Source organism: Medicago sativa, chromosome 4 (genome assembly GCF_051527215.1).
Source record: "Medicago sativa cultivar Bolivia chromosome 4, Bolivia_mono, whole genome shotgun sequence".
Classification (NCBI taxonomy): domain Eukaryota; kingdom Viridiplantae; phylum Streptophyta; class Magnoliopsida; order Fabales; family Fabaceae; genus Medicago; species Medicago sativa.
This window is the reverse complement of record NC_140752.1, coordinates 79,152,957-79,179,529: the sequence shown is the minus strand read 5'-3', so window position 1 is coordinate 79,179,529 and position 26,573 is coordinate 79,152,957. Positions and strand designations below refer to the sequence as shown.

The 26,573-nt window shown below is 34.6% G+C and overlaps 4 protein-coding genes and 1 pseudogene across 6 annotated transcripts; 3 read left to right on the top strand and 2 right to left on the bottom strand.

Annotated features, from left to right (window-relative positions):
• Window positions 1-1,510: 1,510 nt before the first annotated feature.
• NSL1 (MAC/Perforin domain-containing protein) lies at window positions 1,511-5,203 on the top strand. The gene is made up of 7 exons (XM_085703961.1): window positions 1,511-1,868; window positions 2,525-2,763; window positions 3,103-3,307; window positions 3,414-3,503; window positions 3,632-3,815; window positions 3,936-4,108; window positions 4,320-5,203. Exons 1-7 carry the CDS (start codon window positions 1,584-1,586, stop codon window positions 5,004-5,006), a joined length of 1,863 nt encoding a protein of 620 aa, XP_085560087.1. The 5' UTR covers window positions 1,511-1,583; the 3' UTR covers window positions 5,007-5,203.
• Window positions 5,204-7,510: 2,307 nt separating this feature from the next.
• Window positions 7,511-9,969, top strand: LOC146932322 (polyubiquitin). 2 transcript variants are annotated; one of them, XM_085703958.1, is made up of 2 exons: window positions 7,511-7,576; window positions 8,596-9,969. In XM_085703958.1, the coding sequence occupies exon 2, from the start codon at window positions 8,596-8,598 to the stop codon at window positions 9,739-9,741; it is 1,146 nt and encodes a 381-aa protein (XP_085560084.1). In that variant the 5' UTR covers window positions 7,511-7,576; the 3' UTR covers window positions 9,742-9,969. The 2 variants fall into 2 exon arrangements, with proteins under 2 accessions (XP_085560084.1, XP_085560085.1); XM_085703959.1 differs by having other exon boundaries at window positions 7,511-8,374; window positions 8,455-9,969.
• Window positions 9,970-12,167: 2,198 nt separating this feature from the next.
• On the bottom strand, window positions 12,168-12,891 carry LOC146932321 (18.1 kDa class I heat shock protein). The gene has a single exon (XM_085703960.1). It carries the CDS (start codon window positions 12,812-12,814, stop codon window positions 12,329-12,331), a length of 486 nt encoding a protein of 161 aa, XP_085560086.1. The 5' UTR covers window positions 12,815-12,891; the 3' UTR covers window positions 12,168-12,328.
• Window positions 12,892-15,583: 2,692 nt separating this feature from the next.
• Window positions 15,584-18,034, top strand: LOC146932320 (polyubiquitin). The gene is made up of 2 exons (XM_085703957.1): window positions 15,584-15,659; window positions 16,470-18,034. The coding sequence occupies exon 2, from the start codon at window positions 16,470-16,472 to the stop codon at window positions 17,841-17,843; it is 1,374 nt and encodes a 457-aa protein (XP_085560083.1). The 5' UTR covers window positions 15,584-15,659; the 3' UTR covers window positions 17,844-18,034.
• Window positions 18,035-18,953: 919 nt separating this feature from the next.
• LOC146932319 (18.1 kDa class I heat shock protein pseudogene) lies at window positions 18,954-19,695 on the bottom strand (annotated as a pseudogene). Its single transcript, XR_015007066.1, has one exon. The product of XR_015007066.1 is annotated as an 18.1 kDa class I heat shock protein pseudogene (transcript).
• Between the last annotated feature and the right edge of the window lie 6,878 nt (window positions 19,696-26,573).

The following is a 26,573-nucleotide window of genomic DNA, read 5'->3' as shown; positions in this document are numbered from 1 at the left end:
TGTATTTAGCACCTTTTAAGCTTAAATAATACCCTATCTTTTTCCTTTTTTTTTATTATATATAAAAACAAGGAGCTGTTAGTTAATTAGTTTTTGGCTTCTTCCCCTTAACATATGAGTTTAGGCTCATAGCTAAACATTGAAATTATACAAAGAGGTGGGGGGAAAACTAAGTTCACAAGACTAGTTTAACAACCACATGCAGTTTTTTACAATATATGCTGCGGAAAGTCAAATAAATTAGAGAGTATACTATATCCTAGTTTAACAACCAGAGTTTCATTTTAAAAATAAACAAATTCAAGTGCTTCAAATTGTAAAAGATTTTAAATCTTAAATATAAAAAAAAATCCTGGAAAACAGTCACCGATTCCATCCTATTGGCTTAAACAGTTGTCAAACTTTAGGACACTTTTTGCCATTAAATTTACTTTAGAACATTTTTAAATTCATTATAAAATTGAAATTTTATGATTATTTTGAATATACGAAGTGACAAACACCGCATAAAACCTCATAAATACAAATGAAAGATTTCAAATCCGTACCCAAATAATTAAAGAAAATGTTCAATATAACTATTTCGACATTGTGAGTTGAACAAAATTTTAAGGACAAGTTTTATGTATTCAAATAATTTTTGACAAAATGTATTCAAATATTTTTACTATTAATAAATGTTATATTTTTTATATTAAATTCAATGGTACGATTATGACATATTTTTTAGACAAAATTACTTACACGTCCCTTAACTTAACATTATTTAACGATTTGATCTTTTATCATACTTTCACGTTATCTTGGGTCTCTTGGTCCATTTCTATATGAATTTTCAAAATTTAAATCTATAACTTTGTTTCCATGAGCTCCTTGTCATAAATCTATGATTTTCATCCATATTTATATATAAATAGTAGATTTTGAAAATTAAAAATTCATATTCTAACTAACCAAAATGACCAAAACAATGAAGCAAGAAAAAATAAATGACAAAATTATTGTTTGAAATTAAGTTAAGGAGAATAATTTTGTCAATGTTTTAACAAACTGTAGAAAGAAAATGAAATAAACCTTAAAGAGGCTATATGACCGGTTCTTCCTCCTTCCACTTGGAAAAAGTGGCCAAATATGGATATCATACGTTACTTACCATGCCATACTGCCACGTGGATGATATGATATTATTAACACGCAAAAGCCGCCTCTTTCTCCTTCCTCGTTCCCACTCACTTGTCACCTTCTTCAATTCAATTCAATGGTCCAATTAATCTTTCTTTTCTTTCTTTGAATAATATTACAAATAAACCGTCCTTTTTACTTCTCCACCCCCAAAAATAATTATCATAAGATAAGAAAATAAATATATGACCCGCGTATATGACCCTTTGAAAAGACTCTCCATCATAGAAGTGTTATGACCTCTTCAAACATATATTATATTATATACTGTACTATACTATACTATACTATACTATATATCATCATTTAACACTTGTTCTTCTTTCTTATCATTCTATGTGTGGACAAACCCGTGAAGAGTTCAACTTACATAGCTGCAATATTTTTGTGTGGCTTGAGTAATGGGTTTCAATGTTAATAATACTAATAGCTATGGAAATGCAGGGTTGGATCCTCAATTAGCAGCTGAGAAAGCTGTGAGTGTGATTGGTCAAGGATATAATTTATGCAATGATATAAGATTCTCTGCTTGCAAGTCAAGGTTGATCCATATTGACAATAGCAGTTCAAACACAAGGGACCTTGTTTTTCCTTCTGGTGTTGTTGTCCCTAATGTTCCCTTATCTATTAAGTCTGATAAAGGTGATTGTACCAGGTTTCGATCCGATGTCCTCACTTTTAATCAGGTCATTGCAATCACAACCTTACTTCTGCTTCAATTTCTTATGATTATTTGTGTAATATCGACACTTCAGATTGAAGACGTGTCCATGACCAATTATATTCAATAGTTTCATTTATGATTATATATGCTTGTTCTCCTTTTTCAACTAGTTGATTGAATCCATGTTCAGCACAAATATGTAATAGAAAAGTTATTGACTAGTGGCAGATGGAGTAGTTGATATATTGAGCAAGTTGGATAATAGCCTAACTGTGTTTTATCAATAGTATTATATGATTTTCTAGTTGCGGAAAATATTTTACAAGATTGTTTTTTGATTTTGACAGTTGATTCATTAGATACGATTCATCGTGGATATTATGATGTTGTTAGATCCATCTAGTGCGTGGTATTACCATAATTGAATTCTGATCACTAATTTCCACTTGAAATTTTTTGTTTGCATTTGGATTTTATGTTACTGAAATTCCTTTTTAACCTTTTGACTTTTGAAGACTGATCATGTATTACCTGGTTGATTTACCTTTTTTTTAATTATCATTTATGGTAGATGGTTTTTTTTTTGGACATATAAGTGATATGAAAAGGGAAATTTTAGGGGTGATGGGAGTGGTAAAATGATTAAATCTGAATTTCAGTTAAATTGTACTATTGCAGATGTCCGAGCATTTCAACAGACAACTATCATTGTCGGGAAAGATTCCATCCGGCCAATTCAATAGCATGTTCGACATGAAAAAATGTTGGTCCAGGGATGCAGCTTCCACTAAGAGCCTTGCCTTTGATGGATGGTTCATAACATTGTATAGCGTTGAATTAGATAGAACTAACATTACCCTTTCTGAAACTGTGAAAAAAGACGTGCCTTGTTCGTGGAACCCCGCTGCTCTTGCCGAGTAAGTATTATTGTTATGCGTCACCCTCTTCTAGTTAATAGTCGTCATAAAATATTACAGAACTTCGACTTTTACTTTTTATGAACGATAATAATCACTTTGATTACTGACCCCTTGCTCTATAATTGCTAAAACTATAACCATTCATTTGGTGCTAAAATGCATGATTTCTATATTTTCTCCTAAATAGCAGTAACATTCAACTTAAAGTTCATTTCATTTTTCCTTGTATGAAAAGCCTTACTTAAATCTTTATTTCTTTGATAATAATAAAATCCTCCTATATGTTGATTGGACCAAGTTAATAGTATTTTAAACTAAATAAACATGGTTCTTCAGGTTCATTGAAAAGTATGGTACACACGTAGTTGTTGGAGTGAAGATGGGAGGTAAAGATGTTGTTCATATCAAGCAGTCAAAAAATTCAGATACTCCGCCGACTGAACTGCAGAAATTGCTTAAGCAATTAGCCGACGAGAGGTTTTCTGCGGATTCAAATCAAAGTTCTAATGTCCATCCTGCGGCTATATCAGGAAAATTAAAGGTAAAATTAAATATGCTCGTCTTTCTAGATCATGAAGATAAAAATATGGAAATGGAAATCTAAAAAGTTTTAACTTGTGTAAATATATCTTTGATCATGTTTGTAGGATGATCATACAAAGCTTAGGGGACTGCACAGGAACAAACCTCCGTCCCTTGTTGGCAGGCCAATTGTAAAAAGTCACTCCAAGAATGATGTTAGCATTTTTTCTTCTTTCTTTTTTATTTTGTTTTTACAATTTTACTTTATCCTGTGCCCTTTGCATCTATTCTGCTTATAACCTATCCTCGAACAGTCGAACTTATTATAAGAATTTCTTTTCAGGATATAGTAAGCATTTCTGTTCGAAGGGGAGGTATTGACGTATGCCAACCTTATAACCAGTGGCTCTCAACCATATCACAGTCTCCTAATGTCATATCAATGTCTTTGGTGCCTATTACTTCATTACTGAATTCTGTCCCAGGAAATGGATTTTTAAGTCATGCGGTGAATTTGTATCTTAGATGTGAGTAGACACCTGCAACTTTGGTTTTCCTTTGCCCAATACTTATTTTTTTCTTCTGGATTTTTATTCTTTGTTGAAATATATGTTGGTACATCTGTTTAAAAATTCTATTTCATACAGATAAACCTGCAATAGAAGAACTTCATCAATTTCTAGAGTTTCAGTTGCCACGACAATGGGCACCGATGTATGGTGATCTGCCTCTTGTATTCGACCATAAGTATAAAAGGAATGCGTCTCCGTCACTTCAGTTCACTCTTATGGGACCCAAACTTTATGTTAATACCGTGAAGGTAATTCCTTCTTCCAAGTTCCAATACTCTTTAATAGTTATTAGTAGTTTATTTGAAAACTTGTATAGCAAGAATGTAAGGAACTTGATTCACATATTTAAAGAATTGCATACTTTATTTAAATAGAAGATTTTAGCATGAAGAACACACGATTATTGTAGGAATTAGTTAGCACTGGAAAACTCATATTCGACCCTTTTTCAATAAGCAGGTTGATTCGGGAAACCGGCCGGTAACAGGTATTCGTTTATACTTGGAAGGCAAGAAAAATAACCACCTATCAATCCATCTTCAGCATCTTTCAGAGGTTCCAGGTGTCCTAGAAATTTCAGAAGATCTCAGTTATGATCCTATTGACGAACCAGATGGCCGAGGCTACTACGAACCAGTGAAGTGGAGCATGTTTTCTCATGTCTACACAGCACCTGTACAATACAATAGCTCCAGAATGGATGAGTCTACATCTATTGTGACAAAGGCTTGGTTTGAGGTTAAGCTAATGGGAATGAAGAAAGTACTTTTCTTAAGACTTGGATACTCAACGGTAGCATCAGCGAAAATTCGCAGATCAGAATGGGATGGACCTTCAACCTCATCTAGAAAATCAGGATTTTTTTCAGCATTGATGAGTGCAAAGCTTAGCCAAGGATTGCATTCACCTGAGAAACAATCTAAAGTTGACATAAACTCGGCAATTTATCATGGTGGTCCACCTGTGCCAACAAGGGCTCCCAAAATGCTTAATTTTGTCGACACAAAGGAAATGGTAAGAGGTCCAGAGGATCCACCAGGATATTGGGTTGTCACTGGTGCAAAGTTATGTGTAGAAGGTGGCAGAATCTCAATCAAGGCAAAATATTCTTTGTTGACTATATTATCAGAAGAATCTATTATGTAGTGAGAGTAAGAATTCATTTGTTAATGTTGTTTTTAGTCAGTTGTATATACGATATATCATTTATGTAAAAGAAAAGAAAGTATATTTTGTGATGTCATTCGGCGTAAACCGACCTGAATATGGCAAATTCATTGTGCTGATTTTGTTTTTGGCAGAACTGCCTAATAAAGAATAGTATATAGAATCTTCAATCAAAATATTGTTCTTTTTTATTTTGCGAATCCTTGAAAAGTCAATAACTGCTCTAACAGAAATGTTGGCTGGTATCTATCATCCTGGTGTTTTGAGCAACAAGTTATTGATGGTTTATTAGAGTACAGGGTTTAATTTATGTTTACATTTTGAAGGTACTGCAAACCATATTGTAGTAAAAATGAAAATTTTATTGTGATTATGAAATTTTAGTTTAGAATATAGTTTTAGAAGAAGTTGATTGATGTTTGAGAGTAATTGTTGGGACAAGAGGTTTGGCAAACATTTTGTTAGTGCATTTCATCCACTTTTTCTAGAATTATATAACGTTTCACTTTGGAACTACTCATTGGAATATAAACAAGTTACTCTCAAAGGAAGAAACAGTGATTTTAGGCCATTTTGCTCAGCCCATAACATTTAGTTGTGTATCCTTTTCAAGTTTGTCAATTATTACTCCAGCCTAAGGCTTAAAACCTGACCACAAGCAAATTATTTTTCTGGAAAACAAAGGTTATATTAATATTGATTAATGCACAAAGTAGGAAAACCTCTCAACAGTGCATACTGCATACATCAGAAAACTTACAATGTTCTTTCTCTGAGTAACAACAAAAAAGGGTAAATGGTGAGAATAGAAACATTTTAGAATTTTTATTTCTAAGTGGTGTTGTTGCATTTTGATGATTGATTCATTTTATTGATTAACTAGTATTTTAGCGGATACTGCAATATCCATATCTTGATCAATGAATTTGATCATTGTGCTTGAATAGTATAATCTATAGTCAAATGGATTCATCATAGATGAAACTATTGTCACTGTTCATGGAATGATACATTAGAATAAAATCATTTTAACATATGCTTGGTATTATGGTGGATATGCCAAAATTGTGATTCTAAACATACACTTAACCTTATACAGAAAGGTTGATCTCCTCTCCACTTTCTTTATAAATATATCGCGGGCCACATATGACGACAACCTTTTAGTGATTGCATCTAACTCATCTATAATTTGAAAATTGAGAAATATCATGTCCTATACTCAAATATAATCAAGGCATTCATGAGTATCCAATTAACTAATTACAAGATAAGTCTAGAAAAATCTAAAACAACTATATCTGCAGATAAATGATCATTTTACATTATTTTTTAGGGGGATCATGTTACATTATTGTCATGACATGTATACATACCCTGATAGAAAAGTGATACTTTTATACGGATGTTTGACATCAATATTTGACAATAATTAAGAGGATTTGCAAAGAACAAATATGTGGTTAATTATGTACTTTGACTTAGGTTTAAATTCGAAATCTAACAGTTGCATGTGTTTTAGTTGATTTTTACCCCTTCCCCTCTGGATGACCGAATACAAAAAGGACAAGATACCATAATTAACTGTTTTACTCAAGATACTACAACTTGTTGTTAATCATCTAAAATATGCTTAAACATACATAATTTTCTGATTTTTTTTATGTTCAAATATACATAATATTTATTAATTAAATAAAATTAATAATGTTCAAATGTACCCTTAAAAGTCATGGTTAATAGTGTTTGTTTAATGTAAAATGTCTAATGTAAAATTAATAATGTTCACATGTTGTAAATTGTTCTTTTTAATGTAAAATTTCTAATTTTTAACTTTTTTAACTAGTGTCCCCGTGACGCTAGTTAACATGATACTAATAATAAATGAGTTGCAATACCTTCTAAAATTAATTAAATATTTTATTAACATAATTAACCATATATTTTAACTCTACCATTTTTTTTTGAGAGGATATTTTACCTCTATTATAAAAATCACAACTTTAAATTATATCGACCATTTAAATTGGTGTCAAATTTTGATACCAAACTTTATGAAAATAGCACAACTCTTTGTAGAGATATTTTTTTTCTTTCTATTTCTTACAATTATATCTTAACCTTACAACCAAGCAAATGCCTTTGTCAAAAAAAAAAAAAAAAACCAAGCAAATGCCAAAATTATTTTCCTAAAAACGCATGAAAAAGAAAAAAAACTTAGCTACTAATAAAAGAAGAAGCATCTAGAGAAGGTGCAAGACAAAATAAGCCAACTGATTCCAAACGTGTTTGGAAGGGAATGCATTATCACCTCATCTGTTGCCGAAAACGACTCAGATACCCAACATTGCCGTGTCAAATTGATCCATAGCCCAAAAATATCAGTCCACGTGTCACGATATAATTGGCAGAGCTTTCGTTGACTTAACACAATCTCAAATAATTTTTCACTATAAAAAGCGAAAACCCCTAACCCAATATTCACAATTTCACGCTTTCGTTTCGTTGCATAGAAAAAGAAAAAGAAAATCCTAACGCACAGAATCAAGGTATTCTTGTATTCCTCTTCTCCTTTCCGATTAAGATTTCGATTATTAAGGTTTTCTGTTATCTCAGTTAGTTTATCGTTGGATCATAATTGACTTTTATTTAGTTCTTTAGATTTCAATTTTTAGGGTTTTGTGATTATTCGATGGATATGTCTGCTTTGATTTTTGATCTGATCGTTTACGTGATATTACTCTGTCAATAATCGAATCTATGGAAAAATTTCTTGATTAATTGCCCAATTTGTTTCAATTTGTATGATTCAAGAGGACGTTCATGTCTGTTTCAAGGTTTGTATAGAAAAATCCCTAGACTCTGTTTTAGGGTTTGTATAGGTTATGTATTGAATGATTATGAAAAGTTCTGTAATTAGATTTGTACCTTTTCTGAACTGGAAACGTTTTTAATAGTTTTATATCTCTAGTTTTAGCTGTACTTTTGTAATTTAGTGTTGTAACCCAATTTATTTATTGATTGGTTGGTAGAATTTGATCAAGTTTTTAAGATGTTTCCTGTAAATAGAAGTGATTATATTGGTTAATTTTATGCTTCAGTCTTTTGTTACATGTACTCTTTTCTACTTTGTATTGACCATTATAAAGCATTGTATTGTTTATTGATTCTATTTTGTAAATAGAAGTGATTATATTGTGACTATATTGACTGATCTTTTGCTATTCTGAACTTACTGGAAACAATTATAAAAGCATCAAATCTCTACTTTTGTGTTCTTTATATTTGTTATTTAGTGTTGCTACCCAATTTATTTATTGATTGTTTGTGGCAATTTGATAATTAAGGTTTCAAATTTATTTTGAAAATGCCCAATTTATTTATTAATTGTTTGTGGCAATTTGATGATGAAGTTTTGATGATGAAGTTTTCAAATGTGTCCTGAAAATGCAAGTGATTATATTGATGATCTTTTGCTCTCATTACTTTGTTACACATAGTCTTACTTTGTAGTGACCTTATAAAGTATTGGTGATTGATTCGTTTGTTTCTGTTTATGATAATGTAGATGCAAATCTTTGTGAAGACTCTCACAGGAAAGACAATCACCCTTGAGGTGGAGAGCTCAGATACAATTGACAATGTTAAAGCCAAGATTCAAGACAAAGAAGGGATCCCTCCAGACCAGCAGCGCCTAATTTTTGCCGGCAAGCAGCTGGAAGACGGGCGTACCCTTGCAGATTACAATATCCAAAAGGAGTCCACACTCCACTTGGTGCTCCGTCTTCGTGGTGGGATGCAAATCTTTGTGAAGACTCTCACAGGAAAGACAATTACTCTTGAGGTGGAGAGCTCTGATACAATCGACAATGTCAAGGCCAAGATTCAAGACAAGGAAGGGATCCCACCTGACCAGCAGAGGCTCATCTTTGCTGGAAAACAGCTTGAAGATGGTAGAACATTGGCCGATTATAATATCCAGAAAGAGTCAACTCTTCATCTCGTTTTGCGACTTCGTGGTGGTATGCAGATTTTTGTAAAAACCCTTACAGGAAAGACAATTACTTTGGAGGTAGAGAGCTCAGACACGATTGACAATGTGAAGGCTAAGATTCAGGACAAGGAGGGCATTCCCCCAGACCAGCAGAGGCTCATTTTTGCTGGAAAGCAGCTTGAAGACGGCAGAACTCTTGCTGATTACAACATCCAGAAAGAGTCAACTCTTCACCTTGTCTTGCGTCTTCGTGGTGGTATGCAGATTTTTGTGAAGACCCTTACAGGGAAGACAATTACTTTGGAGGTAGAGAGCTCAGACACAATTGACAATGTGAAGGCCAAGATACAGGACAAGGAGGGTATCCCCCCAGACCAGCAAAGGTTGATTTTTGCTGGAAAGCAGCTTGAAGATGGCCGGACTTTGGCAGATTACAACATTCAGAAAGAGTCCACCCTTCACCTTGTCCTGCGTTTGAGGGGAGGTATGCAGATCTTTGTGAAGACGTTGACTGGAAAGACTATTACTTTGGAGGTAGAAAGTTCAGACACAATTGATAACGTGAAGGCTAAAATACAGGACAAGGAGGGAATCCCACCAGATCAGCAGAGGTTGATCTTTGCTGGGAAGCAATTGGAGGATGGAAGGACCCTGGCTGACTACAACATTCAGAAGGAGTCTACTCTTCACCTTGTTTTGCGCCTTCGTGGTGGGTTTTAAGAATGTGAATGTTGCCTAGCTCTCTTATCATGTGTTGAACTTCTACAGTTGTTAGTTTTTATGTTTTAGAACTTGTGTTGGGTCCGTAATGGCCCTGGAAAACTATCGTTTTATTTCTTGTGTATGATTCTGGGTCCATAATGGCCCTGGAAAACTATCGTTTAATTTCTTGTGTATGATTCTGTTCTTGTTTTACTTTATGAATGTGAACTATTTGCTTTCTTAGCAGCTTTTAAGTGCTCCAAGTTTTATTATCAGATATTCTTAAATTTACCTGCTGATTCATTACTACTATGCTTTCTGTTGGTAGAAGTTTTCTATCACCCATGGCAGGTACTTGTTTCAGGTGGGAGATATATATGTTACATCTGTAGTGTAGTAGTTTGGTCTGGTGGTTTTAATTGATAGACATTTGAATCTGAAATCCCACCTTAATAAGGTAACATGTTTCTTCAAGCGAAAACTCAAAAGACAGGCTTAACTTCAATAGTAAAAAGACAGGGCTTAAACCTGATATATTATCCCATTCAACAGATTTATTGAAGTCCTAAATCATCAAAATTGTAATACCGTGAATAAGGGGTAGGACGCAAAAAAATTTATAGTTCACCATTGCCCCACAAGGATGGTGTGTGTAAGAAAAAATATACGTTATGAGTATGCCCCATAAAAATGAGTTCCCAAAAAAGCTTCAAACATGACTGCATTCTTAAGAAAAACTCGTTGCTTGTGATGTTTTTCTTATGTTCCAAATGCAAAAAGGATAAACCGATAAAGAGAAGTAGAACCAAGAGTTTTGAATGGATATGTCAGCATTTCCTAAGCTTACAACAGATTCTGCTAACTAAGTACATGGAGGACAACAAATGGAGGTATGAAAGATTAAAGAAATTTCCAGTATTGATATTTATGAAAATCCAAGCAAAGGTAGAGGAAGAAAAAATGAACACAAGACATTGTGTGGTCTTAAACTTGCAGGCATCATGGTCATCTTCAAGATTTTAGAATAAACAAAAGCCAAAATGAAGCTATATTATACGTGGAAAATGCAAATGTAATTTTAACTAATTTCTATATTCATTCGTGATTTACTGAAATGAAGAGAGGGATAATAAATAGGTTTAAAGCTGAATTGTTGCAAGTATTTGGAAGTCTGACACACTCTGATTCTTTTTCTAGGAATGGAATTGAAGTTAAGGAACATGACAATGTGTGTTCATCTATCAAAAGAAGTATACTCGGAAACATATCAAAAGAAGTATACTCGGAAACATTGAAAGTTGAACAATTACGTATGTAGGATTACAAAAGCATCAATACCCAAGTGAATTATAGGGAGAAATTTAGAGAAGATGGGAACTAATTTGATTATTGTAGAAGCTTAATTTGATCACTTGAATGTATTTACCTGCTATTATTGTAGCATGAGTATAATGGTAGTGAATACAATTTATATTCAGTGTTCAGATGTGTGTAAAATCTGTTTGTATAATTGTGATGGTTGCTGTACACGCAAGTGTATGCAGTATAAACTTGGCACAACTTGTACTTAACTGGTTTGGTCATGGTCACCATAGTATTAATGACGTTTTTGGCTTTTCAAAAAAGAAATGCATTTAACTACATCCAGACCAGATATCCATAAGCATACTTTCAAGAATCATACATTGTGCAAAGGAAATTATGAGGTATGTTTATGGAGCTGCAGATTACCGTATCAAGTACTCTGAAAATTTCATTTATAATAGTGTGATTGGAGAGGTTCAATTGATGACATGAGGAGCGCAATAAATGATTGTATCTGTTTTGGGTCAGGTAGTATGTCTCATGGTGTCTAGAGAAGCAGGAGGGCAAGATGTAGTGAATCAAAACACAATTAAAATCGAATATGAAGTTAAAGCTGCTATAGTCAAAGCCATTTGGCTGGGAAACGCACCTTCAAACTCTCGTACGAAACAAAGCGAGGCGACACTAATATTTTTTTTAGTGAATTAGCACAGATTTTTATTGACAATCAAGTTACAGTACCGATTTCACGTACCATTGAGTTCATTAAAAGTCCGTCTTGAAAATGGTTTCAAAGGTGAACACTACCCATTTTATGAGATGAGTGGTGTATTGATCCTTTGGATTGTCTACAAAAAATGTAGTCATATAATAATTTTCCAAGGGTAGTAATTTGCATTCTCTTTATCATTGAGTACCATCTGTACTCCTGATTTACATAACAACAGGACGCATTGCATGATCAAATTATTTCTTAGGGAAAATACAAAGAGAAGGTGAAGAGTGAAACCAACCTACTATTTTAAATTAAATAGAGCTTTGATATTGAATCTTGTAAAATATTTGAATGAAATGTGAACTTGTGTTCATTTCACTTTTCACTCAACAAAGTATTCCTTGGAATACATAACACCAAGAAGAACAACAACTATTTACTTATTTATTTATGAACTAACAAAACAACGTCTCACATATTACATCATTATCATAGATTTCTTGCACACACATCACAAACACAAACAAGATTGCAACAGAAAAGAGCACACGAATTAAACAAAAGAGTAACAAGCATGTTCTAAGTTTAGCCAGAAATTTCAACGGATTTAACTTCAGGCTTCTTGATCTCTTCCTTAGGAACAGTGACAGTGAGAACACCATTCTCCATTGCAGCTTTCACTTGATCCATTTTCGCATTCTCTGGCAATCTGAATCTTCTCATGAATTTCCCACTGCTGCGCTCCATGCGATGCCATTGATCGTTCTTATCTTCTTTTTCAACGTTCCTCTCACCGCTTATCTGAAGAACTCTGTCATCTTCAATTTCAACCTTCACTTCTTCCTTCTTCAGTCCTGGGAGATCAGCCTTGAACACATGTGCTTCTGGAGTCTCCTTCCAATCGATCCTGGTGCTCACAAAAGCAGAATTCTCCTGAGGGAATGAAGAAGCAGAAAGTGCAGAATTGGTGAAAGGAAAATCCTTGAAAGGGTCCCAAACGTCGAGGGAGAATGGATCATAAACGTTGCTTCTTCGGCCTCGGCCACCAAAGAAACTTGGAATCAACGACATGTTTGATGTAGTTGAGAACTCTGTAAGTTGAGAGAGTAGTAGATTGTTAATTGTCAGTTGCAGTCAATGCTTAGTGTGAATCATCTGGTTTGCAGGCACGGGGTTTATAAAGGGGATGGAGGAATCATCATGTAATTTCCAGAGAATGCTGTTTATTGATTCGTTTTTATCCCTGTTGGTCTTGAAAATTCTGAAACATTCTAGAGTTTTTTGAGCTGTAAAGGGAATTGCATCATTGAGTTATTGGATTTGATTAAAAAAAAATGTTAGTTTTTCTTTTCTCACCTCCAACCATTGCCGCGCGCCCTCTAAAATATATATTTAAACCACAACAATTTCTTCAACAACACCATTCAACATAAATACAACAACAATAATAATTACTACTATAATTAAACACGAGCAATATCATGGATAAGTCAAACTAATTCTTCTTTAAGTTCATCAACGCATGCCCTAATTTTTTCGTATGTTCTGAATCGAATCAAACTTTTCCAAATAACATGAATATATCTCACCAAGGAAATGTCTAAATCAATCAGTCATTTTGACCCACATTAACCAAATATAGAGAACATAGTTTTCGCGTCGTGGTCGTCGTTGTTCTAGAGTTTGAAACAAGTGAAGGACGACGATACTCAACATTGTCTATCCATCTTGTGTCATCGTGGTTGAGACGATCATTAATTAGATCCACTTGATCTTTCAAATCACACAATGTAACATCAACACATACTCTAAATAGATTTGGCTTTCCTATGTTGTAGTAAACTGCGACTAAGTTAGTGTTCATTTCTATTGGATGAGTGGTCATGGTTCTGAGATGTGAAGTGAAAATGAATCAAATACATCAATTTATAGAGTTTTAGTGCGTTGTGAACAACAAAAACTATCAATACATTGTGGACCACGGAAACTATCGGTGTATTGTGGAACATAGAAAAATCTTGTATTCGACTAATTTGGATGGCATAATCTCAAACATGTCAAATCCCCAATTCATAAGTTTTTAAAAGTTTGGACATCAGTATATTGATAGGTTTTAGATTATATGAGCCTTTAAAATACTGGTTCAATTTATATTACCCGAACCGAACCAAGTATACAAATGCTTTAATATATTCTTCAACTCATGTCCACCTTTTCTAAACATAATATGACAAAATATAAAATATAATATGATCTAAACATAATAATCATTCCTTAACCATTGTGTCCTAAAAACTAATTATCAAAAGACCTAAAAATTACTATTGATTAAATCAATCAATAGTATATATATAAAGTAAGGTTTTTTATGCCACATGTCACTTCCACATTCATTCTCAATATTTTTATTATTTTTTCTATTTTTAAAAACCAATATTTTATTTAACAAAAATCGGGTTTTCGGGCTACTTGATCGGATTGCTCCGAAACATCCCCAGAAAATCAGAAAAAATTCAAGGAATGTGGAAAAAATCCAAAATTCCATCGTTTAGACCCATTTTTCATTTTTATTAATTTTTCATATACTCAGAAAAATCCGAAAAAATTTTCATTAGTTTTATTTGATTTTTAGAATTTTTTGGTACTATTTTTATATTTTTATGATTTTATTTGTCAGGTTTTTAGCATTTTTTACTTAGTTTTTTTTGTTGTTTTTAAAAGGAAAACTCAAAACTGTTGAAATGTGAGAGAGTCTGATGACTGATTATACATAAGAATTGTCCGGATTATAAAATCCGAAATAGTAAACATGAATCCGAATTTTAAAATCTGGAATGCACAAGGGCATTTTTAGAAATTTTACAGGGCGCGGGAGAAGGCAATAGGGTGGGAAAGTAATTGTCCATGTTTAAAGAACCCAAAACTATTACCACCTGGACTAATTCATTATTGATTTTGTTACATTTTTTATTCTTGCATTGGACATTCATCTCATCATTTATATTTATTTTTAATTTTTTTTTGAAATATTTATATTTATTTTTATGATATTATTATAATTGTAAATTTAAATAAATTCAATCTAATATACTGACACGTGTATTCGTGCACACAAACTTATAAAACTTATTTAATATCTAACCCGGACAACGCCGGGTCTCTAAACTAGTAATATATAAAAGAAACTGTTTTGGATACATTAGACAAAAGCATGAAATAGATATACCTTGGCTATTATGTTCAACAAAGAAAAAAAAAAAAAAAAAACCTTTGTTAGAAGATTTCTCTGGAGGCGGGGCAAGGCAACAGATTATAGACGTGCATTAGAGCATCCACAATGGAGACACTCATTTTTGGGTACTTAAATGAGTCCCACACATACACATCACTCTTTTATTATTTTTTAATAGTAGTACCTAATAAACACTCAATCCCTCCAACCCAGATCTCACACAAAGTTCTTAAATGGGACCCACTAATCAACTATCAATAACTTTATATCACTACATTTCAATTTTTTAATATTAAAAGTGTGCGGGTCCCGTTTAAAATTGGGGGTCTTAAATAAGACCCTAGGTCTCAAGAGACCCCCAAAAAAAAATTCCCCAATGGGGGTACCTATTAGGTACGGTGTTTTAATTGGTAAAGACACCACCATTGAGGATGGTCTTAGTTGCCAAAAACGACTCTAATACCAAACGTTGTCGTATCATAAAGGGTTAGTTAACAGGTCACAGTTTGTCCACGTGTCACATTTTAATTGGAAGAGCTGCCGTTGGCGTAATATAACCGCCAATCGATTTTTGCTATAAAAGCAAATCAGGTAAACCAAACTTCTTCATTCTCATTCTTCTTCCCATCGCTACAAAACCTATTATTCATTCAAATCTAGCACCCAATTCCGTTTCAATTCAAGGTATAATCTACTTTCTATTCTTATCTCGATTTAGACTTCGATTATTGTTATTAGCCAGTATCGTTTAATCAATCTTTTGATCCGTCAAATTTGAATTCGATTAGAGTTTTTAGACATCGATTCCTAGGTTTTTTTGTTATCTTTTTAATTGATGATAATTCGATCTATCAGCTTTCTTTTTTTCTTTCATGTGATTGAAATCCTTCTGAATTGAACCGTTTACTTGATTTTACTGTTTATTTTATGATTTAATCCTTTGTTGATCAAAGACAGATTGTGATAAGGGGTTCTGTAAATTTTTAGATTTTGGATTTTGTATTGTATGATTCTAAAATACATCCTTTAATTAGATTAGTATATGGATATTTTTTACCCGATTTATTGATTGTCGGGGAGAATTTGATGAGCAAGTTTTGAGAATGTTACCTCTAAATAAAATTGACGAGCAACTTTTTAAATGTTTTGTAGATAGGATTCATTATAATTAGAAGTGATTATATAGGCTGATATTTCCCGCAATCCTATGTAACTTGAGTCTTTTTCACTTTACTATAGCCAAAATGAATAATTGATGATTGATTCCATTTGATTTTGTTTATTTTGGATAAGCCTTATACCACTTAGTGGATAAGGCTTGGTTGTTGTTGATGGATGAGCAAGTTTTTTTGATGTCTGTTGTAAATTGAATTGATTATGATTGCTGATCTGCTGCTCCCAGTTTTCATAACCCATAATCTTTTAACCTTGTTGTACACATAATGAAAAATTGGTGATTGATTCATTTGTTTTTATTTATTCTGGATTATATAGATGCAAATCTTCGTTAAGACCCTCACTGGCAAGACCATCACACTCGAAGTTGAGAGTTCAGATACCATAGACAATGTTAAAGCAAAAATTCAAGATAAGGAAGGAATCCCACCAGACCAGCAGCGTCTGATTTTTGCTGGCAAGCAGCTGGAGGATGGGCGTACTCTTGCTGATTATAACATCCAAAAGGAGTCCACCCTCCATTTGGTGCTCCGTCTCCGTGGTGGTATGCAAATATTTGTGAAGACTCTCACTGGAAAGACGATCACCCTTGAGGTGGAGAGCTCTGATACCATTGACAATGTTAAGGCCAAGATACAAGACAAAGAGGGTATCCCACCAGACCAGCAGAGGCTCATCTTTGCTGGAAAACAGCTTGAAGATGGCAGAACCTTGGCTGATTACAACATCCAGAAGGAGTCAACTCTCCATCTTGTGTTGCGACTTCGCGGTGGTATGCAGATTTTTGTAAAGACCCTTACAGGAAAGACCATTACTTTGGAGGTAGAGAGCTCGGACACGATTGACAATGTAAAGGCTAAGATTCAGGACAAAGAGGGTATTCCCCCAGACCAGCAGAGGCTCATTTTTGCTGGAAAGCAGCTTGAAGATGGCAGAACTCTTGCTGATTACAACATCCAGAAAGAGTCAACTCTTCACCTTGTCTTGCGTCTTCGTGGTGGTATGCAGATTTTTGTGAAGACTCTTACCGGCAAGACAATTACTTTGGAGGTAGAGAGCTCAGACACAATTGACAATGTGAAGGCCAAGATACAAGACAAGGAGGGTATCCCTCCAGACCAGCAAAGGTTGATATTTGCCGGAAAGCAACTTGAAGATGGTCGAACTCTGGCAGATTATAACATTCAGAAAGAGTCGACTCTTCATCTTGTCTTGCGACTTCGTGGTGGTATGCAGATTTTTGTTAAGACCCTAACAGGCAAAACGATTACTTTGGAGGTGGAGAGCTCAGACACAATTGACAATGTAAAGGCTAAGATTCAGGACAAGGAGGGCATTCCCCCAGACCAACAAAGGTTGATTTTTGCTGGAAAGCAGCTTGAAGATGGAAGAACCTTGGCAGATTATAACATCCAGAAAGAATCCACTCTTCATCTTGTCCTTCGTTTGAGGGGAGGCATGCAGATCTTTGTGAAGACGTTGACTGGCAAGACCATCACCTTAGAGGTAGAAAGTTCAGACACTATTGATAATGTCAAGGCAAAAATCCAGGACAAGGAGGGAATCCCACCAGATCAGCAAAGGTTGATCTTTGCTGGGAAGCAATTGGAGGATGGAAGGACCCTTGCTGACTACAACATTCAGAAGGAGTCTACTCTTCACCTTGTTCTGCGTCTTCGTGGTGGATTTTAAGTATTTGGGTTTGTTTAGTTGTCTTTTATTGTGTGCTGAGTCCTAAGGTCTTTGGTTTTTCACTTTCAGAACTTGTTGCATGGGTCTTGATAATGGCCGTTAACTTTAGTTTGTTGTGGTATTCGTATCTGTTCTCTTTCTCTTTGTTAAACTTAATGAATATGAACTAATTGCTATCATTCAGAGATGAAGTACTTTGTTTTTAATCTGAAGTTCAACTTCAAAATATTATTGTACTTTCGATTCATTACTGCTACTGCTACGCTTGAAGTTGGACGAAGTAGAAGTTCTGTGTTATATCTTGTGTGTTATGATGTATCTCTTGTAACAGAATAGTAAATTCTGAAAAATATAAGCCATATGTGGAGAATTAAAACGGTTCCATTAAGAATATAGAAATGAGCCCTCAGTAAAAGAAGGAAAAAAACAAAAGAACGTAGAAATGGCATGTTCTGTGAAGAAGCAGACTCACACCTTGCTACAACCTTATAACTCAACCACAACACAATAAAGAATACAATCAGGAGATTGGTGTTAATATTGATTGTATTCTAAGTTGAGGTACAAGGTTCTCAACTATATCTAATTAAAAAAGATGTGTTGCTGTCCTAGAACTTGAAACATTCAATGAAACTCATAATCATCTAAAAAAGTGAAATTGAAGTTAGCGAACAAGATACAGCATAAAGAGCCATGCCATTGAAGTCCAATGGGTTTATCAAATATTCTAGAAATTGGCGGTGGAGGAATTCGCTCAAGTATTTAGAGTAAATTTCATAGAAATTTTTGAAGTCTACATTCTTAATTTAACTTAGAGGAGATTTTTATTGAGATTATTACAGAAGACATGGTATCATCATCTAATATAAGATTAATCAAAATCCTAGCATTATTCATCATCCATCATGTATCATCCTCAAAAATAAGATCAATAAGAATCCTAGCATTATTCATGATTTACTGCTCCAAGCATTTGAGATCATAGAGCTCAGTGTGATGACCACGTTGTCTAGGAATGGAAGTTAGGCAAGATAACAAATGAGTCTGAACATGCCAAATGAAATATTATACAAGGGAAAGGATTGGAAAAGAATCAGTACTCCAATGAACTTGAAGGAAAATTGGGAATTAATAATTTATTTATTCAGCAACATTTCACATATGACATGATAACTTACACCCAATATCACACAAAAGGTAAGCATTACAACCAACACTCTCAAGTACACGAATAATTTTAAGCAACATAATAACAGACAGAACTAATTCTAAGTTTAACCAGAGATCTCAATAGACTTAACATCAGGTTTCTTAACTTCTTCTTTTGGAACTGTAACAGTGAGAACACCATTCTCCATTGCAGCTTTCACTTGATCCATCTTGGCATTTTCGGGCAATCTGAATCTCCTCATAAACTTTCCACTGCTACGCTCCACGCGATGCCATTGATCGTTCTTATCTTCTTTCTCGACTTTCCTCTCTCCGCTTATCTGAAGAACCCTATCATCTTCAATTTCAACCTTCACTTCCTCCTTCTTCAATCCAGGAAGATCAGCCTTGAACACATGTGCTTCTGGAGTTTCCTTCCAATCCACTCGTGTGCTTGCAAATGCAGAATTCTCACGAGGGAATGAAGAAGCAGAAAGTGCAGAATTGGAGAAAGGAAAATCCTTGAAGGGATCCCAAATGTCAAGAGAGAATGGATCAAAAGTGTTGCTCCTTCGGCCACCAAAGAAACTTGGAATCAACGACATTTTGATGAAGATTTTAGAACTGTGTAAAAAATTGAGAATGAAACGGAATGGAATGGAATGGAATGTAATTGCTAATTACTCTCAAATTCAATGCTTAGCTTAGTGTGAATGACCTGCTTTGCAGGCAACGGGTATATAAACTAGATGGAAGAATCATCATGTAATTTCCAGAAATTACTAATTTTGGAAATATTCGGGGATTCACTATAATATATAGCCCGAGAACATTCTAGATATTGCTACGGGGTTCATAAAAAAATGGGTTGTAAGGAAAAGGTAGTGTTTTTTCTTTACCAAATTTAAACACTTCGATTGGAAAAATATAAGTTATGTTTAGAAATAAACTAGTTTCATAATTATTGTTATTTTTGGATTGGAAAAATATAAGTTATGTTTAAAAGAAAAACCAAACCAAACTAGTTTCATAATTATTGTTATTTTTAGTTTAAATATATTTTGGATGAACAATATTTTGGTCACCCTTGTTTCAAAAAGTCACCCGTTAACACAATGGAACTACCATAATGTATAGAAAATAGCAAACACATCCACATGGTATTTAACTAGTCAATTTAGTTGTTTGATTTTAATATGTATTTAACTAGTCAATTTAGTTGTTTGATTTTAATATGTATTGTATTTAACTAGTCAATTTAGTTGTTTGATTTTATTTTTTTAAGGAGGAAATTCTTTGTATATCATTAGCTAAAATGTGCCAAATACATGAGGGTACATCATCTATAATATGATGGTTAGTGTTGTGTTATGACTCAAAAATTGAAGATTTGGAAAAGTGAAGAAACGTGACACGATTTGGCAACCGTGTCACGATTTCTGAGGGCCGGATGCATGTTTGTCTTGGAGGGAAAACGTGACACGATTTTGGGAAAACGTGACACGATTTTCGGCTTGCTGGGCACGTTTTCAGGATAAGGTTGGTCGTACCTTGGGTCGTACGTATCAATCGTGGCACGATTTGGACAAACGTGACACGATTTTGACAGATCTGAAACACATTATAAGCATTCTTTGACCCATTTTGTTGGGTAAGCTTGGTGAATCTCATGGAAACCAAAGGAGGGAACTTTTAGGGTTTTAGATACTAAAGGTTGAGGGTCTTTGGGTGAGGTTCAAAGCTTCAAGATGTGAATCTTGGAGAACCAAAAGAGGGGGCTCTTGGGAAAAGGGTTGGTGCCTTTTGGGGAAGATTCATGGGGTTGGGAAACACATGAGTGAAGAGTCTTTTGTAAGCAACATGGGTGAGTCTTGTGAAACCAAAAGAGAAGATCCTTAGTGAAATCAAAGGCTAAGGGTTGGTTCTCTTTTGGGGGTTAGATTCTAGTGTTGGGAAACAATTGTAAACACCTTGGAAGAGTGAAAATTCATGAGTGTCTTGTTCATTGGTGAGATTGGGAAAATGGGTAGAAATTAGGGTTGTTCTTTGTGAGCTTGTTGAAGCTAATTTCTTGTAACCCATTTGTATCTCTTTGTAAGAACTCATTGATAGTGGATTGGAGAGATCAATCTCTCCCCCAGAGTAGGTCAAGTTGGACCGAACTGGGTGAACATTTCTTGGTGTTGTTATTTTTTCTTTACTCTCTTTATCTTGTTTATTCCTTGGTTGGATTGTGGTTTTGCTATGCACTTGGTTTATAGACTAGGTTTATATTGTTGTTGTTGCTTGTGGTTAATTTTGGTTGTTGGTTGCCATTGATACTTGCTCCACACATCATAGTTTGTATTGGTGTGAAATTTGAGTTCGGAAATCACAACAATTGGCGCCCACCGTGGGGCAAGGGGAGAAGTTTGTCAAGTGTGCACCATGGGTACCAAAGGTTACATCTTGGAGATGGAAGCAAGCATGGTTCAACTGAAGTGTATGGAAGCATTGAAGGTTGAGGTTTCGAAGCCGGTCATCCTAGCACAATCGAAGAAGGAAAAGTGTGAAGAGAGGAGGTCATGATGGTAGTATCATGGCGGTGATGTGTGTGTTCCCAATTATCAAGTTCGGCTTGGAGAGGCGGTGTGAAGAATACTCGCGATCAACCTTTGAGGTGGAGTGGCAAGGTGGAAGCATAGTGTGAGTACGCATTTGGAAGTTGAGGTAGAGAAAGCTCAACTTGAGGTGGAGTTGATGACACCGGGAATGGTACGACTATGGAGGCCTTGGGTGTTATGCTCTAGTTGTGAGCATGTGAATTCTTCATGAGGACGGAAGGCATTCCGGGGTTTGAAGAATGTTTGGCATGGCTTGTGGAATTACCGGAAAAGGCCAATGGTAATTGGAGGCAAGTGAATCTTTGGGAGGACGGATTTGATCACTCCGGGGGCCGAAGAGGTTATGGTGTAGACTTGTGGAACTACCTAAAAATCCTAGTGTAGTTGGATGCAAGGAACTTCAAGAGGGCGGAAGGCATTCCGAGGTTTGAAGAGGTAAAGGTGAAATCTTGTGGAACTACAAAGTGTAGTTGGATGCAAGGTGAAGAATCAGACTTGGAAGCTTGTGGAACTATCAAGGATGGTTGGATGCAAGTGGAGGTCGGTGTGTGGATCAAGGTTCAAGCGGGGATTTGGACTTGATTGGTGTTGTGTCTTGAGGAATAGTTCAAGGCATGGTTAAGGAGAATGGTGGTCGATGGTTAAAGTGGCATCATCATCATTTTAGAGTCAAGGTGGAGAATGTTGTGTTATGACTCAAAAATTGAAGATTTGGAAAAGTGAAGAAACGTGACACGATTTGGCAACCGTGTCACGATTTCTGAGGGCCGAATGCATGTTTGTCTTGGAGGGAAAACGTGACACGATTTTGGGAAAACGTGACACGATTTTCGGCTTGCTGGGCACGTTTTCAGGATAAGGTTGGTCGTACCTTGGGTCGTACGTATCAATCGTGGCACGATTTGGACAAACGTGACACGATTTTGACAGATCTGAAACACATTATAAGCATTCTTTGACCCATTTTGTTGGGTAAGCTTGGTGAATCTCATGGAAACCAAAGGAGGGAACTTTTAGGGTTTTAGATACTAAAGGTTGAGGGTCTTTGGGTGAGGTTCAAAGCTTCAAGATGTGAATCTTGGAGAACCAAAAGAGGGGGCTCTTGGGAAAAGGGTTGGTGCCTTTTGGGGAAGATTCATGGGGTTGGGAAACACATGAGTGAAGAGTCTTTTGTAAGCAACATGGGTGAGTCTTGTGAAACCAAAAGAGAAGATCCTTAGTGAAATCAAAGGCTAAGGGTTGGTTCTCTTTTGGGGGTTAGATTCTAGTGTTGGGAAACAATTGTAAACACCTTGGAAGAGTGAAAATTCATGAGTGTCTTGTTCATTGGTGAGATTGGGAAAATGGGTAGAAATTAGGGTTGTTCTTTGTGAGCTTGTTGAAGCTAATTTCTTGTAACCCATTTGTATCTCTTTGTAAGAACTCATTGATAGTGGATTGGAGAGATCAATCTCTCCCCCAGAGTAGGTCAAGTTGGACCGAACTGGGTGAACATTTCTTGGTGTTGTTATTTTTTCTTTACTCTCTTTATCTTGTTTATTCCTTGGTTGGATTGTGGTTTTGCTATGCACTTGGTTTATAGACTAGGTTTATATTGTTGTTGTTGCTTGTGGTTAATTTTGGTTGTTGGTTGCCATTGATACTTGCTCCACACATCATAGTTTGTATTGGTGTGAAATTTGAGTTCGGAAATCACAACATTAAATAGGGCTGCCTGAGCTAACTCGTAAGCAACCCTATTTGCTTGCCTCCTATTGAACTCGGCATGAGAGTTCTGAAATCTATCCACTAACATCTGTTTACAAGTGGAAATAATACAACCAAAGTCAAGTGCAAAGTCCACATTATCGAACTGTTGATTAGAGACCCAATCCAAAGTTATATGCAAACCGACATCCTCCCCTACATCTATATCACACAAAGGAGCAAACCATTCCGTCTTTGCAAGAACAAAAACACCAACATCATCTCTAAGACACATACCCAATCCAACCCTATTAAGAGAACAAAAATCCATGTTTGATTTTTTTTAATGGTCAATTTAGTTCATAAAATCATTAACATAAAAGACTTTAAGGATGTGTTTGCAATTTCAATATATAAAGAGATTACATTGATAACGTCTCACAGTTTCAAGGACATGCTTTTTTTTTAAAAAAAAGTTATATAATGGTATAATTAAAATTATCAAAGATCTACTACTTGATTTAAGGAAAAATTACGTTCACCTCTCCTAAGTTCTATTAAAATGGTACCGACACCCCCTCTAGTTTTAAAATATACATTAACCTCCCCTAAATTCTCATCAAATAGATAAATACTTCCCCCTCCATAAACAGAGTTTAGTTCACCGTTATCTTTTATTTTTTTGCTGAATAAAAAAACAATTACACTCATCTTTTGTTCCCACCAAACTGGTCTCTTCCTCCATTTCTCGATACAATTCCTAAGATTTATGGTTCTTTCCGTTCGAAAATTTGCAAGATGGGTATAATAAAGAATCAAGGTACGTGTAATTAATTGTAAGATGATTGATTAATAATTGGGGATGATGGTTGGTGGTGGTTTATCTGCATCAATTATTTGCCATATGAAATCCATTAATCTTCTTTCCAAGCATATTATTTCACCGTTACAACATACATACGTAATATGCCTTATGAAGTACTCAATTTGGCACCCAAAATATTTCTTCAAATTCACATGACAACAAAATCAACCAATTGTCATTTTAGAAATAATAACAGCAAAGTGACAGTAACTAGTATAAACCAGTGAAATTCATGTGAAAGGCAAACGACGACAAGAACGGCAACATGAACAATGAGAAAGGCAAACAGTAACAACACAACCGAGAGAACGATGCTAAAAAAACGGCAAGAATGACGAAGATAATGATAGTTGGAATGCACTTGGGCAAGAACAATGATGAGTGGTAAGGGGAGACGATCAGAAACGGCGACAACGAATGAAGGTAAAGATTAGATAGGAAGTCGTTGAGTGACCGTGAAGAAGAAGAAAGACGTAGGTTTCTTTTTGGTGGTGTTTTGAGAGAGAATAAGTACAGAGGTTTCATGACCAACATGTTTTGTGTATTCTAACGGTGATTTAACTGAATGTAACTGGAGGGGAGGTATCTGATGCTTTGCAAAATAGAGGGGAGGTTAGTTGTATTTGGCTAGAACTTAGGGGAGGTTGTTAAGAGAACAAAAATCTATGTTTGATTTTTTTTAATGGTCAATTTAGTTCATAAAATCATTAACATAAAAGACTTTAAGGATGTGTTTGCAATTTCAATATATAAAGAGATTACATTGATAACGTCTCACACTTTCAAGGACATGTTTTTTAAAAAAAAGTTATATAATGGTATAATTAAAATTATCAAAGATCTACTACTTGATTTAGGGTGCGTTTGTTTCAGCTTTAAAAAAAATAGATTTTGTGTCAAAAGAATCTAGAGATTTTTTTTTTAGAGATTTTAAAAAAAAATCTGAAGTTATTTGTGTTTGCCTACTATCCATAAAAATCCATTTTGTTAAAAAAATGAGTTCTAACATGCACATGTGTTATCTCCTTGTTGAAAAAAAAATAGATTTTGAGAAAAGCTAATCCTAATAGCTTTTCATTTTAGGGTCAAAATATATTTTTTTGATAAAATGATTTTTCTAAAAATCCTAAACAAACACTTAAAAATGAAAAAAGTGATTTTTTTTAAGGGAAAAAATAGATTTTTTTTGAAAAAAATCTGAAACAAACGGGCCTTAAACAACTCATCTCAACCACTTTTTCAAAAGTTTCTTGCAATTAGTTTCTCTATACATAAATAGATACTGCTCTGGGCCGTCTCACACTTTCAAGGACATGTTTTTTTAAAAAAAGTTATATTATTTCAAAAGTTTCTTGCAATTAGTTTCTCTATACATAAATAGATACTACTCTGGGCCGTCTCACACTTTCAAGGACATGTTTTTTTAAAAAAAGTTATATTATATAATGGTATAATTAAAATTATCAAAGATCTACTACTTGATTTAAACAACTCATCTCAACCACTTTTTCAAAAGTTTCTTGCAATTAGTTTCTCTATACATAAATAGATACTACTCTGGGAAAGTGTATTATGATAAATGTTTTTATAAAAGTTTTTTTTTTTTTATGATAAAAGTTATGATGTGAGTATTCCGATTTCTAACAACTTATATAAACTGGCCGCAATGACAGGATGAAGTTTTTTATTTCCACTATGGGAAAGTGTATTATAATAAAAGTTATGATGTGAGTATTCCGATTTCTAACAACTTATATAAACTGGCCGCAATGACAGGATGAAGTTTTTTATTTCCGCTATTTTTTTTTTTTAAAGAAGCTACACTAGTCCACCTAAATTGGCACTGGAAAGAATCGAACCTGAGACCTTAAGTAGGAACACACTCCCAAGTCCCGAGCCAATACCACCAGACCAACCCAAATGGGTTTATTTTCACCAGTCTTAACAAAGATTTTTTTGTTGTACGACATTTCTTGTCTAGGAAAACTGTATGATGGACGTAGTGTTGCAGTAAGAGGTTCGATGATAAAAACTACATAAAAGATGAGCATTTTGTGAATGAAGTTAAGAACCTGGGTAGTCTTGTTCACCTAAATCTTGTGTCGCTATATGGATCCATTCTGTGGAATAATTGTTTAATACTAGTTGTCATTTAAATTTGGTAAAAAAAATTAGTTTAATCTTCTTGCTAGACCAGGAGAAAGGAGATGCATAAGGGAAAACAACAACATACCAACTAGGTTGACACCCCGCTGAATCCCCATCCTTTGCTGCTAATCTCAAAAAATTTATTAAAAAAAAGGAAAAAAAGTATATACATGAGGGGAGACTAGACCAAAACCCTCGAAAAGAAACAAACAAAGACGGAAATATAAACCAACAGCCTATGGGAACTTGTAGTAAGGCATACCACAACAGTCCTGAAAG